At 31.3% G+C, this 21,422-nt stretch overlaps 1 protein-coding gene across 8 annotated transcripts in view; it reads right to left on the bottom strand.

Moving 5' to 3' along the window:
• Positions 1-21,422, bottom strand: part of LOC118186506 (DNA repair and recombination protein RAD54B-like) — a 176,394-nt gene that overhangs the window by 129,170 nt on the left and 25,802 nt on the right. For all 8 annotated transcript variants that reach the window (XR_015041298.1, XM_085817212.1, XM_085817210.1 and 5 more), the window contains one exon: positions 8,164-8,251. Coding sequence is in view for 7 of the 8 variants with exons in the window: in XM_085817212.1 (XP_085673338.1) it covers positions 8,164-8,251 (88 nt within the window). In the remaining variant the exon portion in view is untranslated. The remainder of the gene's footprint in view (positions 1-8,163; positions 8,252-21,422) is intronic.

Genomic DNA, 21,422 nt, shown 5'->3' on the forward strand with positions numbered 1-21,422 from the left:
GAATAACAGTAACAGAGAAAATATATATACGGAATACAACTTTGTATGCATATTTTGCAAATATTTTCATCAGAATTCATTCGTCACTCATATTTGCAAATATGTTCATCAGAATATAAATATTTAAAGTGGACAGATATTGGAGGTTAAGTGTTAACAATGGGACAGGAGTTCTGTGGATATTTTGTCTTCCGTTTTTGGCTTTTACATTACTGGTAATTCTTTCCTTTTAGAATGTCAATAATAAAATGTGAATGCATTTTAGCAATAAAGTTTTCTATTATGATACCAATGCACATACCTTCAGTGCAATGTTAATTTTTAAAGCAGAAGAATAAAATATTTTAGAAGCTAACAACAAATATATGTGCCTTGGTTATAATTGCAATTTCCAATTTCAACTGAATGTTTTATTTATACTATGAACAGCCTTTATAACAATGATGCCCTTTTTGAAGATTCAAACATTTCTGAAAAAAATTGATAAGAAAATTAAAGAAAATCAAGAAGCTAGTAGATTTGCAAATATTTTACTATGATGCATACATAACTACCACCTAGTAAAGTGGAGATAAAAAAAATTTTGTAATGCTACTCAATTTAAAAAAACCATTTACAAATAGGCTGGATTGGATTATTCAACACAGAAGGGCTATTTGAATGCTTATTATGCTTTTCTTTTAAACTAAGTGCATCTTAACAATGAAATTTAGGGATCTTATATTCTTCTCCTTTTTTCCTAACCTTTTAGGAAACTTTCATATTTCCAGACTGTTAAATGGCCATTTAAAGTTCATCTCATCCAAGATTCCAACTTGAGACCATTACGACGTTCTTATCTTCTATCAGCCACCAAACAGAATGGAGTCGCCAAGTGTCATTGCACTAAAAATACTTACTATAATTTAAGGGCATGGATTTAGCACAAATATTTAGAAGAAAGTCTTAGGACAACGATATCAAAGATTTTTTATAGCACACAGCAAGCCATCATAGCTGTATAAATTTTCATTTGTTAAGATTGCCTATTCCTACAACTATTTGAGTTCCTTTCACAAGTATTTGCTGATAGGCATGTGGCATATCATTTTAGTACAAAATAAGCATAAAGCTTTTCCATGGGAAATGAATAATATGCTTATAATTAATGCAAGGATGAGTTACATTACTGATGTTTAATCTATTGATAAAAAAACTGATTTTAAACATAGACCATTTTAATTTAGATAGTTTTTCATGAAATCCAGATGCTCTTAAAAAAAAAAAAAAAACTTTAAATATATCCATCTAATGTACCTGTAATAATTTAGCTAATTCTTTCCTCAAAATATAAAATGGATCTTTTCTATTATAAGACTACATGATGCTAAAATTTTTCTAAACATAAGAAGTATGTCTCAGGTTAATTATTTCAATGTGCAAAGAACTAAACAAAATGTAATACTTATTTGCAATATTTAAAAACTTTTTAATACTCCTTTGGAAATCAGGAATACTATTTTAACCCCTTCACGCCGACTGTCACTTCTATGTGCCAGCAACGAATACACTCAACTTCCCGGCCGACACGCAGGCGTGCCAGAGCGTTTTCCCGTTCAGCCCTGACTGTCACGTATTTGTGCCAGTGTCCTGGAACGTTTTAAAAACTATAATTTCTGCCACAAGTTGGCACTGTATGTCCATATGGTTTCAGATACATGTACATTAGACCTTCTACTCGAAATGAGAGAAGCATGACTCACATACACGTGTTTTTTATTATATAAACAAAAGGGGAAATACCGTAATTTCCGGAAGAAAGGCCACATCGGTGTAAACGCCGCACTCGAGAAAAAATGGCGGGAAAAAAATTAAAATTACACAGAAACGCCGCGATAGATTAAATTGCGCGTGACATCGCCGTGGGCCGTATAGATGCAAAAACTCAACCTAAGTCCTGATATATGACATACCAGTTAAGAAAAATGCATGAAATGAAACCATAACTCAAAAATAAATTAAAGGTAAGAAATGTATAGCTTCTGTGCCATTTAGAGACATTTTCAAAAATTTTCCGCTCCCTTCTTACTTAAAAAATATTCAACCAGTACCTGTACCCAAACTGATGGGATCTGTATTTGGCAGAATGCCAAGAAAAATCCATTCATGCTGAAGGGGAAATACGTCAGAGTTCGTTATTGCGAGGCAAGAGGAGTCGTGTCCGCCTTTGAAAAAAATTGCAGAAAAGGCAGGGATGGGGAGAGGATGGGTCCTGGAAGATTCATCGAATGACACAGGAGAGAGACTATTCAAACTGATGAGAATGTTGATTTGAAAGGGAGAAGAATGTTATTGTTCTGAGATCTCATTTAGGGTGAATAAGGCATGTAGGTCTGTTTCAAGGGAAAGAATGTAAACAAAATAACGTTCGCCAAAAGCAACTGAGTGGTCTTTTGTGTGGGAACAGCACCAGTCTATGCACAATGACAAGGACATCCAAACTATGTACAATGACCATCATAGGAAATATTTTATTTTTAGTGCACCTAAACGCCGCACCCGCTGAAAATTTAAGTTTTAAACACGTAAATGCCACTGCGTGTCTTCCGGAAATTACGGTAAATGTTTCCAAATGGCGTGCTTTATGACGTCTCTTTAAATTCGCATGTAGTAGTTGTTTATTGTAAGTAGAGAAGTTTTATTTTCGCTAAAGCGTTGGGTATTTCAGTTTGCAGTTCAGCTTTTAGAAAATAATTAGATCTTGTTAGACGTGAATTCTTTCTGTTTTTACCATTGCAATGTCGAAAATGTTTAACAGAGCATGAAATAGCAGAAATGATGCAAAATATTTCAGATATTGATTCTGAAACAGATTCTGATAGTAGTGATAGTGATACTATGATATATTCTGATCATAAAGAATCTGGCAAATCTAATGATGATAAGGGCATTTCGGACATCTGTATGCCGAGTACGTCGAAAGCAAGTACTTCTCCATGGTCATCCACAATAGAAAATTTATCGGAATTACCATTTAAAGCTGTCCCTGGAATTAAAGTAGATAATTCGGTTGAAGAAGAAATTGATTTCTTTAGGTAATATTTTGATGATACATTAATGAAATTAATTACTGAAGAGACTAATCTGTATCAGAGGAGTAAATATCCTGAGGATGAATCTGGAGCAACTTCGAAGTAATTACCTGTGGAAGAAATGTTTGTTTTCTTTGCTCTAACAGTTTTGATGAGTATTATAAAGAAACCCACAATCATTAAACACGCTCAGATTAACTGAAAGACATTTTCCAAAACTTTGTTCAGAAGAGACTGATAAGAAAATGAGACGATGATGCTTCGTTTGTTCACATTCCCGGAAAAATCCTCCAAAACGGCAAATGAGTTATTACGAGTGCAAGGAATGTAATGTAGGACTGTGTGTAGATCCCTGTTTTCAAATTTTTCATACGAAAAGAGAATTTTAAGTAATATATTTAGTTTTCAGATGTATAATGTTAAAAGTCATAAAATGGTGAGCAATGAAAATAAAATGTGTAAAATATGCATTTAAACAAGAAATAAGATAATTAAAGTATATATAAAAATATCTATAAAGCATAAGCCGTTTAAATACTCTATAGAGCATTATTAAACAATGTGTTGATACTTCAGAAATTTCATGGATTTAGGCTTAATAGCAAAAAAGCCCCCGGCCCTGGACAGACGCTCGTGTAAGACACTGCTGGCCTCCGTGATAAGCACGCGTTTGCACTACCCGGCATGAAGGGGATAAAAAATACATATTTAATTTAAAAGTCACCAACATACAACAAGACAGCTAAAACTTGTTTATACATTTTTTTTTCTCTCTCTCTATTTTGGTACATCCTTAAAAATATAAGTTTGACTGTTATTTTGATGGATACGGAAAATTGTGTAGTGTGTGCTATGATAGAAAAGATCCTGTATAATAATAGTACAATCCACTGTAAATATTGAAGATAAGTACTTTATTTTTGCATTTTAATTGAGCATTATTTTCTAAAAAAGAAATGTGCCCTCAGAGATATTAATTAAAAACACATCAGATGCATTTTATTAAGAGTGAAGATTAAGAAAAGGCAAGTTTTTTCCAGTTTATATTAAAAATATTGTAACAAAAAAACTAAAGATCAGAAATATGTGATCTACAATTGAAATAAAATAAATCATTTCTTATTATTTATATTAGTTTCTTTAAGTCATAAATATTTTCCTTTGCTTAAAATCTACTAAATATAAAAATATCTACTAAACTACAAAATCTACTATAATATAAAAATGTATATTTTTTATGATCTGCTGTGTAAAATTCTTTAGCTTTGTTCTTTTTTCTCTTTTTATTTTATACATACGCAAATTATGTCATACAAAATTCAATTAAAATAAGATTTAATATAATTTAATATTTCATAGTTGTTTCACAGCCAACCCCTAAAATAGTTTTTATAAAAAAAATAAGTGTATAATTATTTTGTTGAGTTCAAGCTAATGCAGTTTTACCAAAGAATTTGAATTGGGAGAAGTAAAGCTTCAACACCACAGAGAAAAATTCAGTTTAAAATGTATAAGATGTTGATAAAGTTTACAGGCATAAAGACAGACCTTGATATTTATCTATGCATGCGATCCAAAACCACCTGTAATATCTGACAGCCTGTCAGAGCGCTATACTGAATGGTTTAAAAAGTTAATTCTTAACCTAAAACTTATAATTCTTATTTCTTTAATCTTAGAAATATACTTAAGTTGCCCACTTTAATTTCATTAAAAATCCATTTCATGACAAGAGATGGTAATAAAAAATTGTATGTAATAAGCAATTGAATTGGGAACTCTCATCAGAACATTTTATTTTAAAATTATAACCCAGATTATTAAAGAAATCAGGAACCTTTGAAATTATCTCAGTATGAAGTTTTCTTATGCAGTGCAAATTATCTGCCTTACTTTCAAGAACCAATGGATGACCAAAATTTCTAAAAACTGAACTTCATCAAATCCCTCAAATTTTAACATAATAATGACACTAACCACAAAATGAACAATTCTAAAAACAAATTAACATCTAACAGAAGCAATTCCAAATTAACTCTAATCTTAAAATCTAAATCTTACTCTGAAACAACTAAAACACTAACACCGATAAAAGTGTTTTCGAATTCTTTTGCACAATGAAGTAGCTCGAAGACATCTTCGGAAGCACTAAATTATCGCAATTAAAATTTTTTTATTAACAACTTGCTGTAATTCTACCTATGTCTTAGTTTGTTTAAATTTCTGACCCTTCGTCAGCTGACAAGTAAGAACCGATTCCTTTGCTCTTTATCTAAAACCAAGCAGTCAAGGATGCAGTCAGTATTTGGGAGGGTGACTATTGCAAAGGGTTACTTAAGCGCTATGTTGTGTGGTTTTTTTTTTTTTTTTTTTTAATTATTTTAATAATATTAAATGTTTCATCTAAAAGTATATTTATGGAAACATATTACCATAGACATTTAAAATGAAAGTATAATTACATTAGAAATATAATAGTAACCATTCATTAAATATTTAAGTGAAAAAATTATTAATTGTAAATTGAAAATTTTTTCTGTAAAATAAAGTACATCGCAGAATAAAGATTTTAAGTATAAATAAGAGCAAAAGCTAATTTGAAAATAGCAGATTTATGCTTTGTACTTCACTAACATTTCAAGTAGAAGGAATATCGCCTGCATGCTGCGAGTTTGCTTCACCGCATGCTGGCTTCAATTCGAAAGTCGCTTGAAGCTAGTCAGGCTGGTTTACATTATTTCTATGACAGTTTGCATTCTTCTCCCCTTCATATTCTTTGGTTTTACTGATCCAGCTGATTAATAACAGAGATGAAGAACAGCATTTATTGTTTTTAAATCACTTAAGTTTATTAATCAATAACGGAGAGATTAAATTTATAAATAAAATTAAATATATTTCGCTTTGCCGAACAGCAACACATGAAGACATTTTTTTGGGGGGAAAGGCAATGATAATACATTTTAGTTGCCTTGAACAAAAAAAAATCAGCTTTGTATACAAACTTTACTGATATTCTAAAGCATGAAATTCTTTAACAGAAAGATTGCCTGCAGCACAGTGCGGCTAAGAACACTATTCTACTAAAAACATAAAACATGAATAACTGTTGCCATTCATACAAACTCAATAGCATATAAAGCATGTTGCCAATAACAAGATTATTGTTAAAAATCATAACATAAAATTAAACAGTCAGAAAATAAATAAGGCAAAAGAAAACAAGAAATGCAAATATTAAATATACATCCAACATTAACTCCCCCCTTGCTATTGCATTAACAATAGATCATTCGCGATGCAATGGCAATGGTAAAAGTTTTACTGCAGGTCTTTTAAAATAAGCATTGACAGTTTTTAACGGCACAACTCTAACATTGTCATGCTTTCCAGGATGGATTTCAACATTGCGACCTAAAGGCCAAATACCAGGAGGCATGTTGTCCTCCTTAATTAATACAATATCACCTACAGACAAATTTAGAAGTTGTTTCTTCCATTTGTATCTTTGTTGTAAGGAATTTAAATACAGTACAAAGTCTGTAATCCGAACGTCTATCATCCGGAATGATTTATAATCCTGAGCTCAAAGACACAAACGTTTTTTTTGTATGCTTTACGCATTCGCGTAATGCGTTTACACACGCGCGTTTAATGTTTATGCATGCGCGTTTAGCACAAAAAACAAAGAAACTTAAACAACTTACATTGAAAGAAATCTTATTATAATAATAAAAGCAAGTGTAATGTGTCTGTCTGTCTGTCTGACCGAGCTCTCCAGCCAAATCTATCGCACGCAGGGACCTGGAATTTTTTATACGGAAGCACAAAGGGGCTGGCCACCAGACCTCGAAGCCCGATTTTCGATTTTTGAATTAGAAAAATTTTAAAAAAATTATTTATAATTAATTAATCACGGTTTTTTTGACTCACTGATATTATTATTTGTTTTCAAATAACGTTCAATTGTAACAATTGATTTCTTCATTCTAGCGTTAGTTTGCTGTTTTGACGATACATTAAATCGATTAATTACAATTCATTTCTTTTTTGTAGCTTGTGGGGGGGGGAAGAGAGAGAGACAGTCTACATGTCCTACACTACTATTCCTGCGCTATTCACTTATCTGCATTTTCTAAATGCACGGGCAACGCCGGGCGGGTACACCTAGTGTTTAATAAAGTAAACAAATAAATATTAAGCTTTTTTTTTTTGTAAATTTTGATACCCTTTAGATCATAACTATAAATTTTGATACCCTTTAGATCATAATTGCTCTTTATTTCATAAATTATGGTTTCATATTTTTAATTTTATAATTTCTGCATGACATCTTACCAGATTTAAACTGATGATATATAATCCGGAATTGTCGAAGTCCCGACGAGTCCGAATTAAAGACTTTTGACTGTTGACATTTTATGGAACGGCAAAACATTTCTTTAAAATTACTGAGTTTTCTGATTAAATTATATATATTTTTTTTGCTTTGCCAAACGGCAACACATTTCTTTTAAACTGTCTAGTTTGTTAATCCCAATTTCATTAAGTTCACATAAAATAAATAAAAAATAATAAAAAAAAAAAAAAAAAAATTCAAAATTTGGACTTCAAGGTACATGTGTTCAAGTGGAGGACTATGTGTCTGAAATCTGATGACTTGCTTTCAAAAGGAACATGCATACAGATTTTTTAATATTTAATAATAACAGACTGATAATAAATTAAGATAAAATGTTAGTTTTAATTAATTCAGACTATGTTTAGGTACATTGACAAAATGCGAGATTTGAAGCTAAAAGAGAATAACAGTATTTTATACAAATCCAAAAAAAAAAAAATTATGAAATTCCTCTTTAACATATTTACAAACAGGAATATTGAAGGGTAATAGTTTTTATTTCTTTATATTTCTATTAGCTAAATAAAAACCTTGCTCTATTCTCATGCTTTTGAGGAGAAATCTACTTTTTTAGGCATATGCAAGTTTCCACATCATGAATTCTTATTATAAAAAATTTTAATTGATTATTTTAATGTAATCTTGCATATCAGTTAATGTATACAATTTAATATAAAGATGATAACAAACCTCACACTCTTTTCCTCCAATAAAGAATTTACTACCTTCTTCCAATGATTCAGTATCCTTCAATTTATAACCCACAGCTCGAGCAATTCTTTAAAGAAATTATGTAATATGATTTATCATACATTCATCACAAAATACTAAACACATTATATGATTATAAACAAAACAATTGAAGCTAAAAATATGGCTATTAGATGTTTAGAATTATTGTACACAAATCTAAATTCATAATTACATCTGAGGTTGCATGTTCGATTGAAAATTATATGAGCTTCTAAAATGAGCGATTAAATAAGCTGAAGGTATTATTCATTTACAGAAGAAGGCTGCATAGACACATTAAACTTTAGTAATTGTTTCATCAGAATGCAACTATTTTTCAAATGAAATAAAGCAGTTTTGGGGTTATCAATGAGTTACTTTCATTAACATACATTTACTTTATCATCATTAGAAACTTCTCCACAAAGGCATCCCTCCCCTTAGGCAGATAGCCCTTGAGGCTTTGCCATAACCACACACACCTTTATCATCTAAATCTTCACAATTGACTGCCACAGAATCTATACCATCTGTATTTTAATAACTTATCGGCAGTTCCTTGCACTATTATTTTCTGTTAACAATTATTTTTAATAAGCATTTTATTTCGTTATACCATTCCCATTTCCATTCATATTTTCCCATTTGGAACCTGAAATTTAAAGTTAAAACTAGTTCCAAAATAAGAACTAATTTTAACCATTTAAGACCCATAAATCGGTGAAGCATTAAACAATTTATGGGTCTTAAATGGGATAAAGGAACCAGATAACAAATTAACTACTGAATCAAATTCTTTAGGCATGATTTGAAATTCCATTGACAATATAAAATTAAATTTAAAAAAATTAATTGACTTTTCTACTGAAAATGATTTTGCTACAAAAAGAAAAATTCTGCCACAATCCAATGAATATAAGCCTTCACCTATTTTCGGATGCTAGTCTTAAAGAGTATGGGGCCATGGCATATTTCAGATACTACACGAGTGATTCAGAAATTAAAATTTCCTTTATCATGTTGAAATGCAGGGTTGCACCTTTAAGATCAATCAGGCTTCCTCGTTTAGAGTTAATGGGAGCACTTGTGGCTGCTCAAATTTATAAATATTTTAGAAAATTGTTTGGTGATTTAATTGAGAATGTTTATTTTTGGAGCAATTCTGAAATTGCCATTACTTGGATTAAAGGTTCACCAAATAATTAGAAACCTTTTATCGCCAGTCGTGTTACGGAAATACAGGGTATATGCAACAAAAAATTGTGGAACCACCGCGAAGGGAAACAAAAATCCTTCACATTTACTGACTCGAGGAATTAGTGCTTGTCACTAGTTAAGAATGATTAGTGGTGGCGTGGGCCATACTAGTTATGTTTTCCTACTGAAAACTTTCTAAAACAAAGGAAATTACAAACAATTTCAGAACTGCTAGAGTTAAGTAAAAGTATTATTTTGACAGCACCTGTAATTAATTGACAATGAATCCCCAATTTTGCATATAGAAAAATTCAGTTCTTTAGGAAAATTACTTCGAATTACTGCCTATGCATTTAGATTTATTGGGAGGCTTCTGAAAATGTCTACAGAGAATAGACCTGTAAGTGCTTTTGATATTGAAGCAGCTGAATTTTATTGGGTAAAAATTATGCAACGAGAATCGTATCAAGTGGAAATAATTAAGCTATAAAATAAAAAACCAATTCTCGATTCTTCCATCTACTCCCTTAATCCAAAGCTTGATGAAGAGGGAATTCTTAAGTTGAAAGGACACATTCAATTTGCAGACTGTCATGAGAATTTAAAACACCTTCTTCCATTACCCTCTAAATGCAAGTTCACCGAGTTGATCATCATGGACTGACATGAAAGGGTATTCCATGCTGGAGTTAATTCAACACTAACACAAATCAGAGCCAAATATTGGATCATTAAGGGAAGGCAGCGTGTTAAGATTGTCATCAGCAAATGTGTGATATGCAGACAATATAGTGCTCGTCCTGGGGTACAGTATATCGCTCCACTTCGTCCAGACAGAATCCAAGAGTCGTCTCCATTTGATGCGACCGGTTACATGCTGCTGTTAACGTGTGCGATTACTTGTGCCTTACATATAGAGATAGTAACTGATCTCAGCACTGAAAGTTTTTTACTAGCTTTCCAAAGATTTTTAGCTCAACGAGGACTGTGTACCACCTTGTACTCCGATAATGTCAAGACTTTTAAAAGAGCTGAAAAAGAACTAAAACATATTTTCAAAACTTTGAGTGACTCATCTGTGAAAGAATTATTTTCTGCTATAGGCATAAATTCGAAATTTATTATAGAGAGGAGTCCATGGTGAGGAGGTTTTGGGGACCATATGGTACAAACCATAAAATTAAATTTACGCAAAATTATTGGTCAATCATCCCTTAACGTGAAAGAGCTTGAAACAGTGCTCATTGAAATCGAGGCAATAATTAATTGTAGACCAATTACCTACGTGTTTACCAATCCCAATGAACCTTCTCCACTAACGCCTTCTCATTTTCTGGTTGGTAGACGACTACTATAACTGACTACTATCTGCCTGCTAATAAAATAAATAACCTCAAATAATTTGATTGGATCAAGAAATTCAGTTATTAAATGATATAAATACCATCAAGATGTTTTAAACCATTTTTGAAAGCGTTGGAGAACAGAGTATCTTTTTAATCTGAGATCTGCCAATATTTGTCCTCCACACTCAAACGCATCTCAGTTTAAAATCAATGATATTGTATTGATTCTTGACGGTAAACATCCCAGAAATCTCTGGATGACAGGTAGAATTTTCGAATTAATGCCAGGCAGAGATGGTAAAATAAGATCTTGCATAATTAAACACTTACTGGTACCTCAAATAGGCCTATACAATTGTTATATGGAACTTAACTAATGTTTGTATTTTGTATTTTTAGGTTTGATTCTCCTGACCTCGCTGATAGGTATCATTTAATGTTTTGTAAAATTTATGTGCTTATAATTATGTATGCATGTTTGTTATATCTAACCATTTCTCTAGGATTGATTGTCGAAATATTAATTGAATAGTCTAGAGTATGTTATTGAAGATGAACTCTCCACCGAGTTCAGGTGGGGAGTGTTAAATAATTTGAAAGAAAAGGCTACAGGGCGCCGATGCTCGCATTGTTGTAAGAGTGAATAAGTTTTTGTTTATATGAAAGGCGGCAGCCTAAGAATACGTGCTGTATATAGTGAATTAAAATATTGTTTAAAATGTAAATGCGTTAAGGTTTTGTGAGCCACTGAACCACCACCTGATATAAAAACGTAAATGATTAAAGAATCCATTTGATTTACAGCTTCGGATGGCATTTCCATAAAATCTGCTTCATCAATTTCTTCTTCCACTAATAAATCTTCAATGTCCTCAACAACCAAACAGTGTATTTCCGGTATTTAAATTTTCACTTAATAAAAATTCACTATTTCTTAGTTAATTATCCTGTCAAATGATGAATGTTTAGAAAGTACTGAGCATTCTTCATGGAATAGATATTCTTATATAATAGGATTCCATTAAGCTGCTCACCCCGAGATGAAGGATTGCTCATAGCGTATTTTTTAAGTATGAAGTTCTTTTAGGTCAGTACTTTTTAGGAAATAAGAAGTACTTTTTAGATCAGAAGTTTGTTTACACTTTTTTTTTCTAATTTTTGCATTAAATTTGGATGTTTTACACTTGAATAATCAACCAAGTGTTACTTCAAGAATTAGTTAATCAAGATTTATTAAATAAAAAATTACATTTTATCATATTTTATAAAGTTTAATCTTTTGAGTTCTAGAATTGAAATAGCATGATATGCGATGTCTGAAGGTACACTCTGCACAAAAAAAAGGGGGCAGTTCTATATCTCTACTGGGCTGATTGACAGAATTTAACTTGTGTTTTTCATGTCTCAAAAGTGTGACTTGGGATATATATTAGAGTTATATATAGCACTGTTCAAACATAGATATTTTGATACAAAAGCAGAAATGACTTACCTATTTTTTTCCCATATTTCAATTCTACAACTCAAATTATTTCAAAGTGTCAAGTTTCGTAACAATTGTATGGGTAGTTTTTAAAAAAATTAGATTTCAAATTTTTAGCTCCTCAGTGCTAATTAAATTTGTTATATATTAAAAAATTTTTGGAATTCCAAAATTGTTATCATCACCTTAAAGTAGATGTATTTCTAGGCACACATGCAAAAAATTTAGTTTTTTATTCCAAATTTGCCAATATATATGTGAATTTATATATTATATACTGACACATTTTCAAAATTTGGCATATTTATTATAAGCGATAATAATGCCAAATGTGGCTTACGCACTTTGTTGAAATTATTTGAAAGAATGAACGATGCACCTTTTTCTCTCATTCATGTACAATGAAAGGGAAAGGAAAATAGGTTACCATAAATTAAGAATTTCGCAAAGTGAATTAAACTAAAAAAAGTGCACCAAGAAAATTTTTTTAATTTCTTGGTAAGTTTCTTACCAAATTTTACAAAATTTAATATTTACGCATAATTTGACTTTTAGAATCAAAACAGAGAATAAAACCAGTATGCCATTTCAGAAAAATCTGATTTTGTGTTATAATTAGTACGTTAGAACAATGCTATACATAAATCTAATATATATGTGAAATGAATGCTTTCGAGACATGTAAAATGCACGTCAATTGTCCCAGTAGAATGGGAGATATAGAACTGTCCCATTTTTGTTCTACACAGAACGTACACTGCCAAAAAAAAAAAAAAAAAAAAAAAAAGAGGGACAGTTCTATATCTCCCATTCTACTAGGCCGATTCACGAAATTCAAATTGCCTTCTCCATGTCTCGAAAGCACGACTTAGGATATATATTACATTTATATATAGCATTATTCTAAAATAGGTATTTTGACACAAAATCAGACTTTTTTTAAATAACATACCAATTTTTTTACAAATTTCGATTCTACGACTCAAATTATGCCTAAATATTAAATTCTGTAAAATTTGGTGCGAAATTTACGGAGAAATTCAACAATTTATGTTGGTGCTTTTTATTCAGTTTGCGGCAAAATTAGTTCACTTAGCGAACTTCTTAATATTTGGCAACCTATTTTCATTTCCATTTTTACATAGTGCATGAGAGGAAAAAAAAAAAGACTCAATTCTTCTTTCTTTCAAATAATGTTCTTTTTATTATATTTTTTATTATAACTGATATTAATTTTAAGCAATATTTTTTCTTTTTCGAATTTCATTTTAAATATTTACGTTGCATAGTTTCTTTCGAATAACTGTTTTAAAATTTTCTATTTACTCATTCGAACTGCGTAGTTTAAATGAAAGGTGCATTTTTTATTTTTTTTTTCAAATAGTTATCTTTATACTATATCTTTAGTCATAGTTACTATTTTAGGTAATTTTTAAAATTTTAGACTTTTATTTTAATTGTTAGAGTTGCATTGTCTCTTCAGATAATTATTTTAAAATTTTCTATTTATTCATTCAAACTGAGCATTTTAAATATATTTATTAATATAAATTTTCCAGAATGTGATTTTATTTATTTGAATTGAGTTTCTTTTGGAAGAATACTTTGTGACACAGACTACGAAACATTTAAAAACTGCACATATTAAGAGAAAATACAGTAAAGCACAGTTAACACGCCTTTTAGTGTTCCGTTCAGAAAAGATACATAAATAAGAGAGATGTATAACCGACATTTTAACTTAGGATGACTTGCATACACTGACTGCTTGAAACAGTTTTTCTTCAGGCATTCTGCTTTATTCTTGCTCTTTTTTTTCAGGCATTCTGCAAGTATATTAAAAAGCATCCAACTTTTCAAAACATCTTGGTATTTCTCACAATCATTTTAAATAAAGTTATCGCCTTGCATTTCATAAAGACCCACAAACGGCCAAGCGGTAAAGTCGCTGAACACTGGTAGTTCACTCTGGGGTTCGAATCCCGGTAAATGGGCTGGTTGCAAGGGCGTTTTCGTGGATTTTCTCATGTGTAACGTGTATGTCAGCTGGTTTCCCTTAGAAAGTTCTTCACGAAGGCATCCTTCCTTTTAGGCAAGTAGCCCTGCTTTGCCGTAACTTAATGATCCAATTCAATCCATTTCATCAGTATTTAAGTCACAGCCTTTATCAATCTTTAGAGGTTAGCATTTTGAAAGTATGAGATGAAAGGCTGGTTTCATCAAGAGGTTTTGGTTTATTTAATTATAGCAAAGCACACTAAGGCTATCTGCCTAAGGGAAGGGATGCCTTCATGGAGGACTTCGAAAACTGTCGGAAACTGGTTTGAATACACGTTACACATGGGGAAAACCACCAAAACGCCCATGCAGCCAGCCCGCTCGCGGGATTTGAACCTCGGACCGAACTACCAGTCTAAAACCGAACCATATAGTTTAAAACCAGTCGCTCTTCACTTTAATCTGCAATATTATGGTTTTTGTCTTTTCTGTTAACACAAGTTGAATTGATGGTATTTGCTGTTGTACATGTCCAAGTGTTTTCTCTTTGAACACCTAAATTCTTTAAAGTACCCTGAAAGTATATTCAAAAGCGTTCAACTTTTTGAAATATCTTGGCAAGTCCGACAGCCAAATTTCCCTTCAAATTTTCTTACTTTTCTCCCTAATTTTCTTCATTCCTTCTATACAGTTATTTTCAGTGCTCACACAAGAAAAAAATTAAGATTTTCCAATTGCTAGACTTCCATAAATTTTGCATTCTTGTCAATTTTTTTACAATAGCAATTGCATCAACTGCTTTTCAATTGAAGACAGCTTTCCATTTTCTAGACATTTTAACTATAAACAAAGTATAGAGCAAAGTCCAAAGGATAAATATTTTAATTAAAAGATTTTTTGCTAAATGACAAAGTAATAAGACAGTCCAGCAGTGTTTATTCTGTACCACCGAGTAACCCGATTCTTATATCGGCTGAAACAATCTAAATCATATTAAAGATCATGTTTTTTATACAATCTATAAAGCGAGAGAAAAATTAACTTCTTAAAACATTCTTTCTAAGAGGATTAATATAAAAATTTATATACATATTTTTAAAGTTGGGACATGAACCAAACTGTCAAACTTTTAAAGTTTAATTGACATGGTGGTTATAATTAAAGTTCCACTTTGAAATAGTCATAAAAGGAAAACTACCAGACCAAATGATATCAAACTTAGGAATCGTGTAAAGGAGGTTATGGAAATTTATTTTCCACGGGGAAAAAAAAAAAAAAAATTCAAAAACTTACCACCAGGGGAAAAATTGCAGTGTAAGCAATATTGTTAAATGAAATAAGACATGTAACAGGGTTCGTACACATTTTCTTACATGAAAATTAAGGACTTTTAAGGACCATCAAAGAAAAAATTAAGGACCTATAAGGAAAAAAAAAAAAAAAAAAACACCACGAATAGAATAAAAGAAACTAATAGAAGTGTGTATTATGCACTATTATTAAATTCAATTTAATACTTAATATAAAACAATTTTGAAAATTAAACTAACTCCCTACAAGTTATGAAGTAGATAAACATTAAATTAAGAACATAATTTCTTCAAAAAACTTGTATAAGTGTATTTTACACTAATAACAGTCACTATTTTAGAGATTTACATGATTATTATTTAACTTATTTGATATTTATTTAAACACAGTCAACTACTATTATAATCACAATGTAAGAATATTTTGCAGATTAAAATAACAGATTTGTAAACATACAATTTATTTCTTTGTTTTTTTGAAAGATACTAGAATAATAAAGCATGCAATAAAAGATACAAAACATTTATGCTTTTTTAAAATCTGAATTTTTTCAGATAATATCTAATTTATTTATGTCTATTTCCTTTTCTTTAACTATTCTTCTAAGTTCATTTGTTTTGATAAACAAATCAATGTTCCTGCTGGTCTCGGCTTCATCTGCTAAAAGCATCCATCGAAGCTGCTGCTGATCTTATTTCTTTATTAATTTTGCTATTAAAAATACCTCCAGAAAATTTTATGTAATCAAATACTGTGCGTTGAGAAATGTATGATGAGTCACTTAAATTTTCAATTTCAATTGCTTTATTTACAGAGCAGCCCCTTTCCACAAAGGCCTGTCCATGTGACAAGATAAGAATCATTTTCACTATTTTCCATACTTTAGAATAGTGAAAATCATGAAAATAAGAAGTGAGAAATGTGTCAAGAGAAAGATTTTGAGAATCAAAAGTAGAAAATTCATGTAAATTTGTCTTAACTACTTTGTGTAGAATCTCTCCAAACTGCAGCAGAATTTCATCACAATTATCTTGTAAAATACGTTTATTCCGTGTTAATATGGTTAGAACTATTTTCATTTTGTTCTGGGCTTTTTTTCTGGACTTTAGCCATCAACTGTGGGTCTATACAAGATGCATTTCGAATAAGAGAATAATTTATTGGACATTTAGCCATTAAGTGTTGTACCATTGTTAATACACATTGTTGACCTTCTTGTTTCAATGCAAAACTTGCAGTTTGTGAAATGTCCTTCTTGCGGCATTTATCATTCATTAACTGCTCAGCAATGAATCCCAAATAAACTTTACTTTTATAATTATAACAATTTGGATCATTAAAATAAAATTTATAAAGATTTTCGGTACTATTCGGTTTCGAGGGCCATAAAAAAATTGCAGCGAAAATGTACACGCAAAAGCACCAAATCTAGCAAACGCGGCCATTTAACAGCGCGCCAAATCTAGTGTACGCGCTGATTTCAGATTGCGCAAGTTTATATAGTTCTATATTTCTTAAGACGCCATTGAAATACTAGTTTAATTTTTAAATTATTTTTTGATTTTAAATCCTTTTTTTAATATCCTATGGATTTCACAATTTGGAAATTGCCCATGACGAAAAGTCGGCTATAGAATTTTGGTTAAAGTTCAGAATCACCCACTGCTTGACGCGTTTTTAAAAATTGCAAATACTCGGTATCCATATCCACATCGACCTATTTTTACTTTAAAAAAATCCTAGAATTGCAATCCTAGAAAGAAGTAAAAAGAAAATTGACAAAAATCTAATTGTTTTTACCCTTGTAAAAAGCGGCAAACAAATAAGTGAGTGATTCTGCACTTTACAGATAATATTTTCAAAGGAAAGGCATCATTCATTATAGAAAATTATTTTTGAAAAACCAACGAGATGAAATTATGCTTTAGCGATAAGTTGGTAGCAAAATAGCGATGCAGGCATCCATTCAGTTATGTTTAGCAATTTTTATATAAATTATAATAATGATCTGAAATAGTTATTTACTCTTATGCTTCCATTCAAGCATGTTTAGCCTTTTCCATATAAATTATAATAATGAAAAAGTATTATATGAAATTAACCTTTCATCTAAATTAAAACATCAATCTTAAATAGTTATTTACTATTATACTTTCTTGCCACAATTATTTTTGGCAGCATTGGAATCAATGATAATTTGGCAATTTTTTACAGCCCTCGAAACCGAATAGTACCAGATTTTCTGCTTTAGTTATTTTTGAATATTCTAGTTTCAAAATTTTAAAGTGCTAAAAGCAAACATTTACAAGTTTTAAGATATATTCAGCAAAAAAGAGAGTAAGTGGTTTATCGCTTTGATAATATTTAAGGAAAGGCAATAATATTTTCGACAGAGAGGAAAAAAATTTAATTTTATAAGAAATGCTTTATCCTTAGTTGTCTCCAAAATATTTGAGAAGGATTTCAATGAATTTTTTTTAAACTGCCCCATTTCAACTTTTTTAACGTATAGTAGCAAGTGATCCCATATTTCAATGGCTCTTTCAACTGCTGGGACATTTTGCAACCATCGGTAACAGCAGAACTTCACGGCAGAAAATTTTAATTAAAACATTATTTCTTTATCTATCAGATGATGGAGCAAAGATAAAAATTCTGCAATAATTGGTTTTATTGTTACACAAAAATGTATGAATTTTTCTTATGCATTATATTTTAACACTTAAAAAATGTACTATATCGATAAAAAATTGCGACATCGCGAAATATTCTAAGCAAGCATTCCTGCAGAGATTCCGTTACATCACTAAAATTGCCATAAGAATGCTATATTGGCAATACCACGAACACGTTTTCTCCGTGTAGCAACCATTCTGCTTATCGGTCATTTTCTTTTAATTTATTAATCTTCCTTTTTTTTTTTTTTTTTCATTTATCATTTCAACACTGACTTTTTATTCAGGATTTAGCTTTTATTTTAATTTCTAGTTATAAATAGGTGAAATTAGCTTAATAACAAAAGATAATTTCAATCATTATCACAATGAAATTTTATATCGACCAACTATTTGGATAACTGATGCGATATTAAAATTCCATAACATTCTTCTGAAAGCAGTATTCCTTTTATAAAAATACTTAATAAAATTCTAGTATACGGTGCAATTTTGAAAATTATCGCCAACACCAAAATGACCCGTTTAACTACTCATCGTATATGTCCCGTTTACTGCTCATCATAAAGTTGCCAAAAGTAGCCAAATCCCTTATGCAACGGATACCTTGTGCATGGAATTAAACTAAATACTTAATTGTCTATTAAAGCCTCAAAACGTATTTCCGAACTTCACTTTTTTTCAGCTAGCGTTACCGAATTTGCCCTTGGCGATCTAAAATCAAAATGGAGCCAACAGATTTCCCGCGAAATCGATAGCAGACCCTCTGCAGAAATAAACTTATAATCCCGGTATCCCATACATATTACTATATGTGCAAAAGAGAATAAACTTCGTAGAAGGTGATAAAAAATTAATTTATGGCTTAATTGAAACAAATACAGAAATTAAGCTAAGCAAAACCGTGTAAAAACAAATTCAAATGATAAAACGAAACTTAATTTTCATGGGAATTTTCAGCGCTGACTCTCCCATTCTAGAAATTTCAACTTGTTTCAGAGAAAGACCACATTTAAGAATTGCCATTCATCAATATCCAGGCTTTGTAGTCAGCTTGATGAAGCCACAGTTTATTGAAAATGCACTTTCCAGGCATCTTGTTCCTATTGGCGTCGGAAGGGTTGTGGGCTTCCAGGTTGGGATTGCTCTAATTTTGGCAAATATTTTCAAAATCCCCCCTTTTTTTTTCCTCGAGCACCTTCATCACTTTCGCCTCTTAAAGGACTTCCGGCTTCACGCTTTCATAACAATCTGCATAAATTTATGGATAACACCCGTTTCGAAAGATTGGGTGAATAGCCAATCAGACATCCGATACTTTCGTCCTAGGGTAGCTAATTTTTTTTTTTATTGTTTGCAACGCAAATCCGACAACAGATTGGTTAAGAGCCGTGTAATTTTAGTTCCATATTCATGAGAAATCGCATTTCACACTTATAATAGCTATCATTAGAAATGATAAGAAATGTCAAATGAGCAAAATTAAGGACCATTTTTTTCATTTTGACCAAAATTAAGGACTTTTAAGGACCAAAAATCATTTTTGAAAAACTTAAGGACTTTTAAGGACTGTACGAACCCTGTGTAAACATTGGTTTAAAATGTGTTTAAACATTTCCGAAACGTGTTACAAAGCATGTTCAATGTAGCATCCAGCATTTTCCAAAAGCAAGTTAAATCCTGTTACTGCATTCTCAACAGCAGCTCTTAGCATATCAGATGGAATGCTACCGACATGCCGGTGTATCATATTTTTCATTTCTGCCAAATTGTTTAGATTATCACCATAAATAGTGCTTTTGAGATAACACCATAGCCAAAAGTCGCAGAGGTGGAGGTCTGGAGGAAGTGTCGGCCTATAAGACGTTTATTCGTGAAATGTTGTCTAAGTAACTGTGTGACACATGTGAGGTGAGGCACAGCTCTGCATAAAAATCGTAGCATCTAAAATGCCACTTTACTGCAGTTCATGTATCACGAAACATTTTAACATTGACTCTAAGCGACCTGCAATCACAGTGGTCCAGCTGTCGACTGCTCTTCATAGAAAAATGGTTCAGTTATGAAACTAGCTGTCATTTCACACCAAACGGTGTAGTATGCAATCGAATGCAGTAGGAGAATGCAATGGAACTAGGTAGATAACATGAGGGATTTCTTTGGCCCAAATCAATTAAAAGCGTTTTCAATTAGTATCTTCATGTTTTAGGGCCGAATTCGGGCTTCAAAAATTAGAAATTGTGATCTGTAAGAAAACGATTTTCAGATTGTACGCACTTGTGCGAGTGATTTGCAATCTCACATTTTCTAATCGCTAATTCGTGGTTTTTACGGATGAATTTCTCCCTTACACGGATGGCGCACTCGACTTTTATCGAATTTAACGCCTTTAAATAGTAATTTGCTTACTTCAAAGTTTCTTAAGGGTATACAATATATTAAACCCATGTAACAAAAGGTTAAGTTAGATTCCGACCCATATTTCGTATGACAATATTGCATACAGCGCCATTTCCGCCCTGGTGGTGATGTTTCGAACTTTCTTTTTTTCGCGGAAAATAAATTCCCATGACCTCCTTTACACTGTTATCACATTTTATAACATTTGACCCAGTAGTTTTCCTTTTATGACCGTTTCAAAGTAGAACTTTAATTATAACCACCCTGTATATTATTAAATTTTAATTTGAAGCTATGCGTTATATATATACCATACATAAGATTTTCACTTTTATGGAAAAAATAAAGAATCGATGCAAATACACTTAGGATAATGGACCAAAACTGAAAAAATTTCCCGTCCCTGCGAAAATAAAATATTGAAACTTCAAACTTGAATTTATTGGATTATCGAAATATTCAATTTAACTTATCTTCCAAGTCCTAGTTCCGACAACAATTCTGAATTACTGAAGCTGAAGTAAAAGGTTTAGTATATATTCACTGTATGTTAATCAGAGTGTAATAAAAATAGATTATAGAATTTACATTGATGCAACCTTTTGTCTGAATGCACAACATGTAATGGAAGAGAAGGCTTGTAGAGATCTGTTTTTGACATGCCTCTAAAAGTAGATGTCATACTCCTTTTGTCTCTTCAATGTCAAAAAACTTTCCTTTGAGAGGCAACTTTAGTTTTTGGGAAAGAAAAAAATCACAAGAAGACAAATTTGAAGAACATGCAGGACGACTGAGTACACATACTTA

Source organism: Stegodyphus dumicola, chromosome 5, assembly GCF_044657685.1.
Source record: "Stegodyphus dumicola isolate Sdum_Otavi_A_Nest chromosome 5, ASM4465768v1".
Taxonomy (NCBI): Eukaryota; Metazoa; Arthropoda; class Arachnida; order Araneae; family Eresidae; genus Stegodyphus; species Stegodyphus dumicola.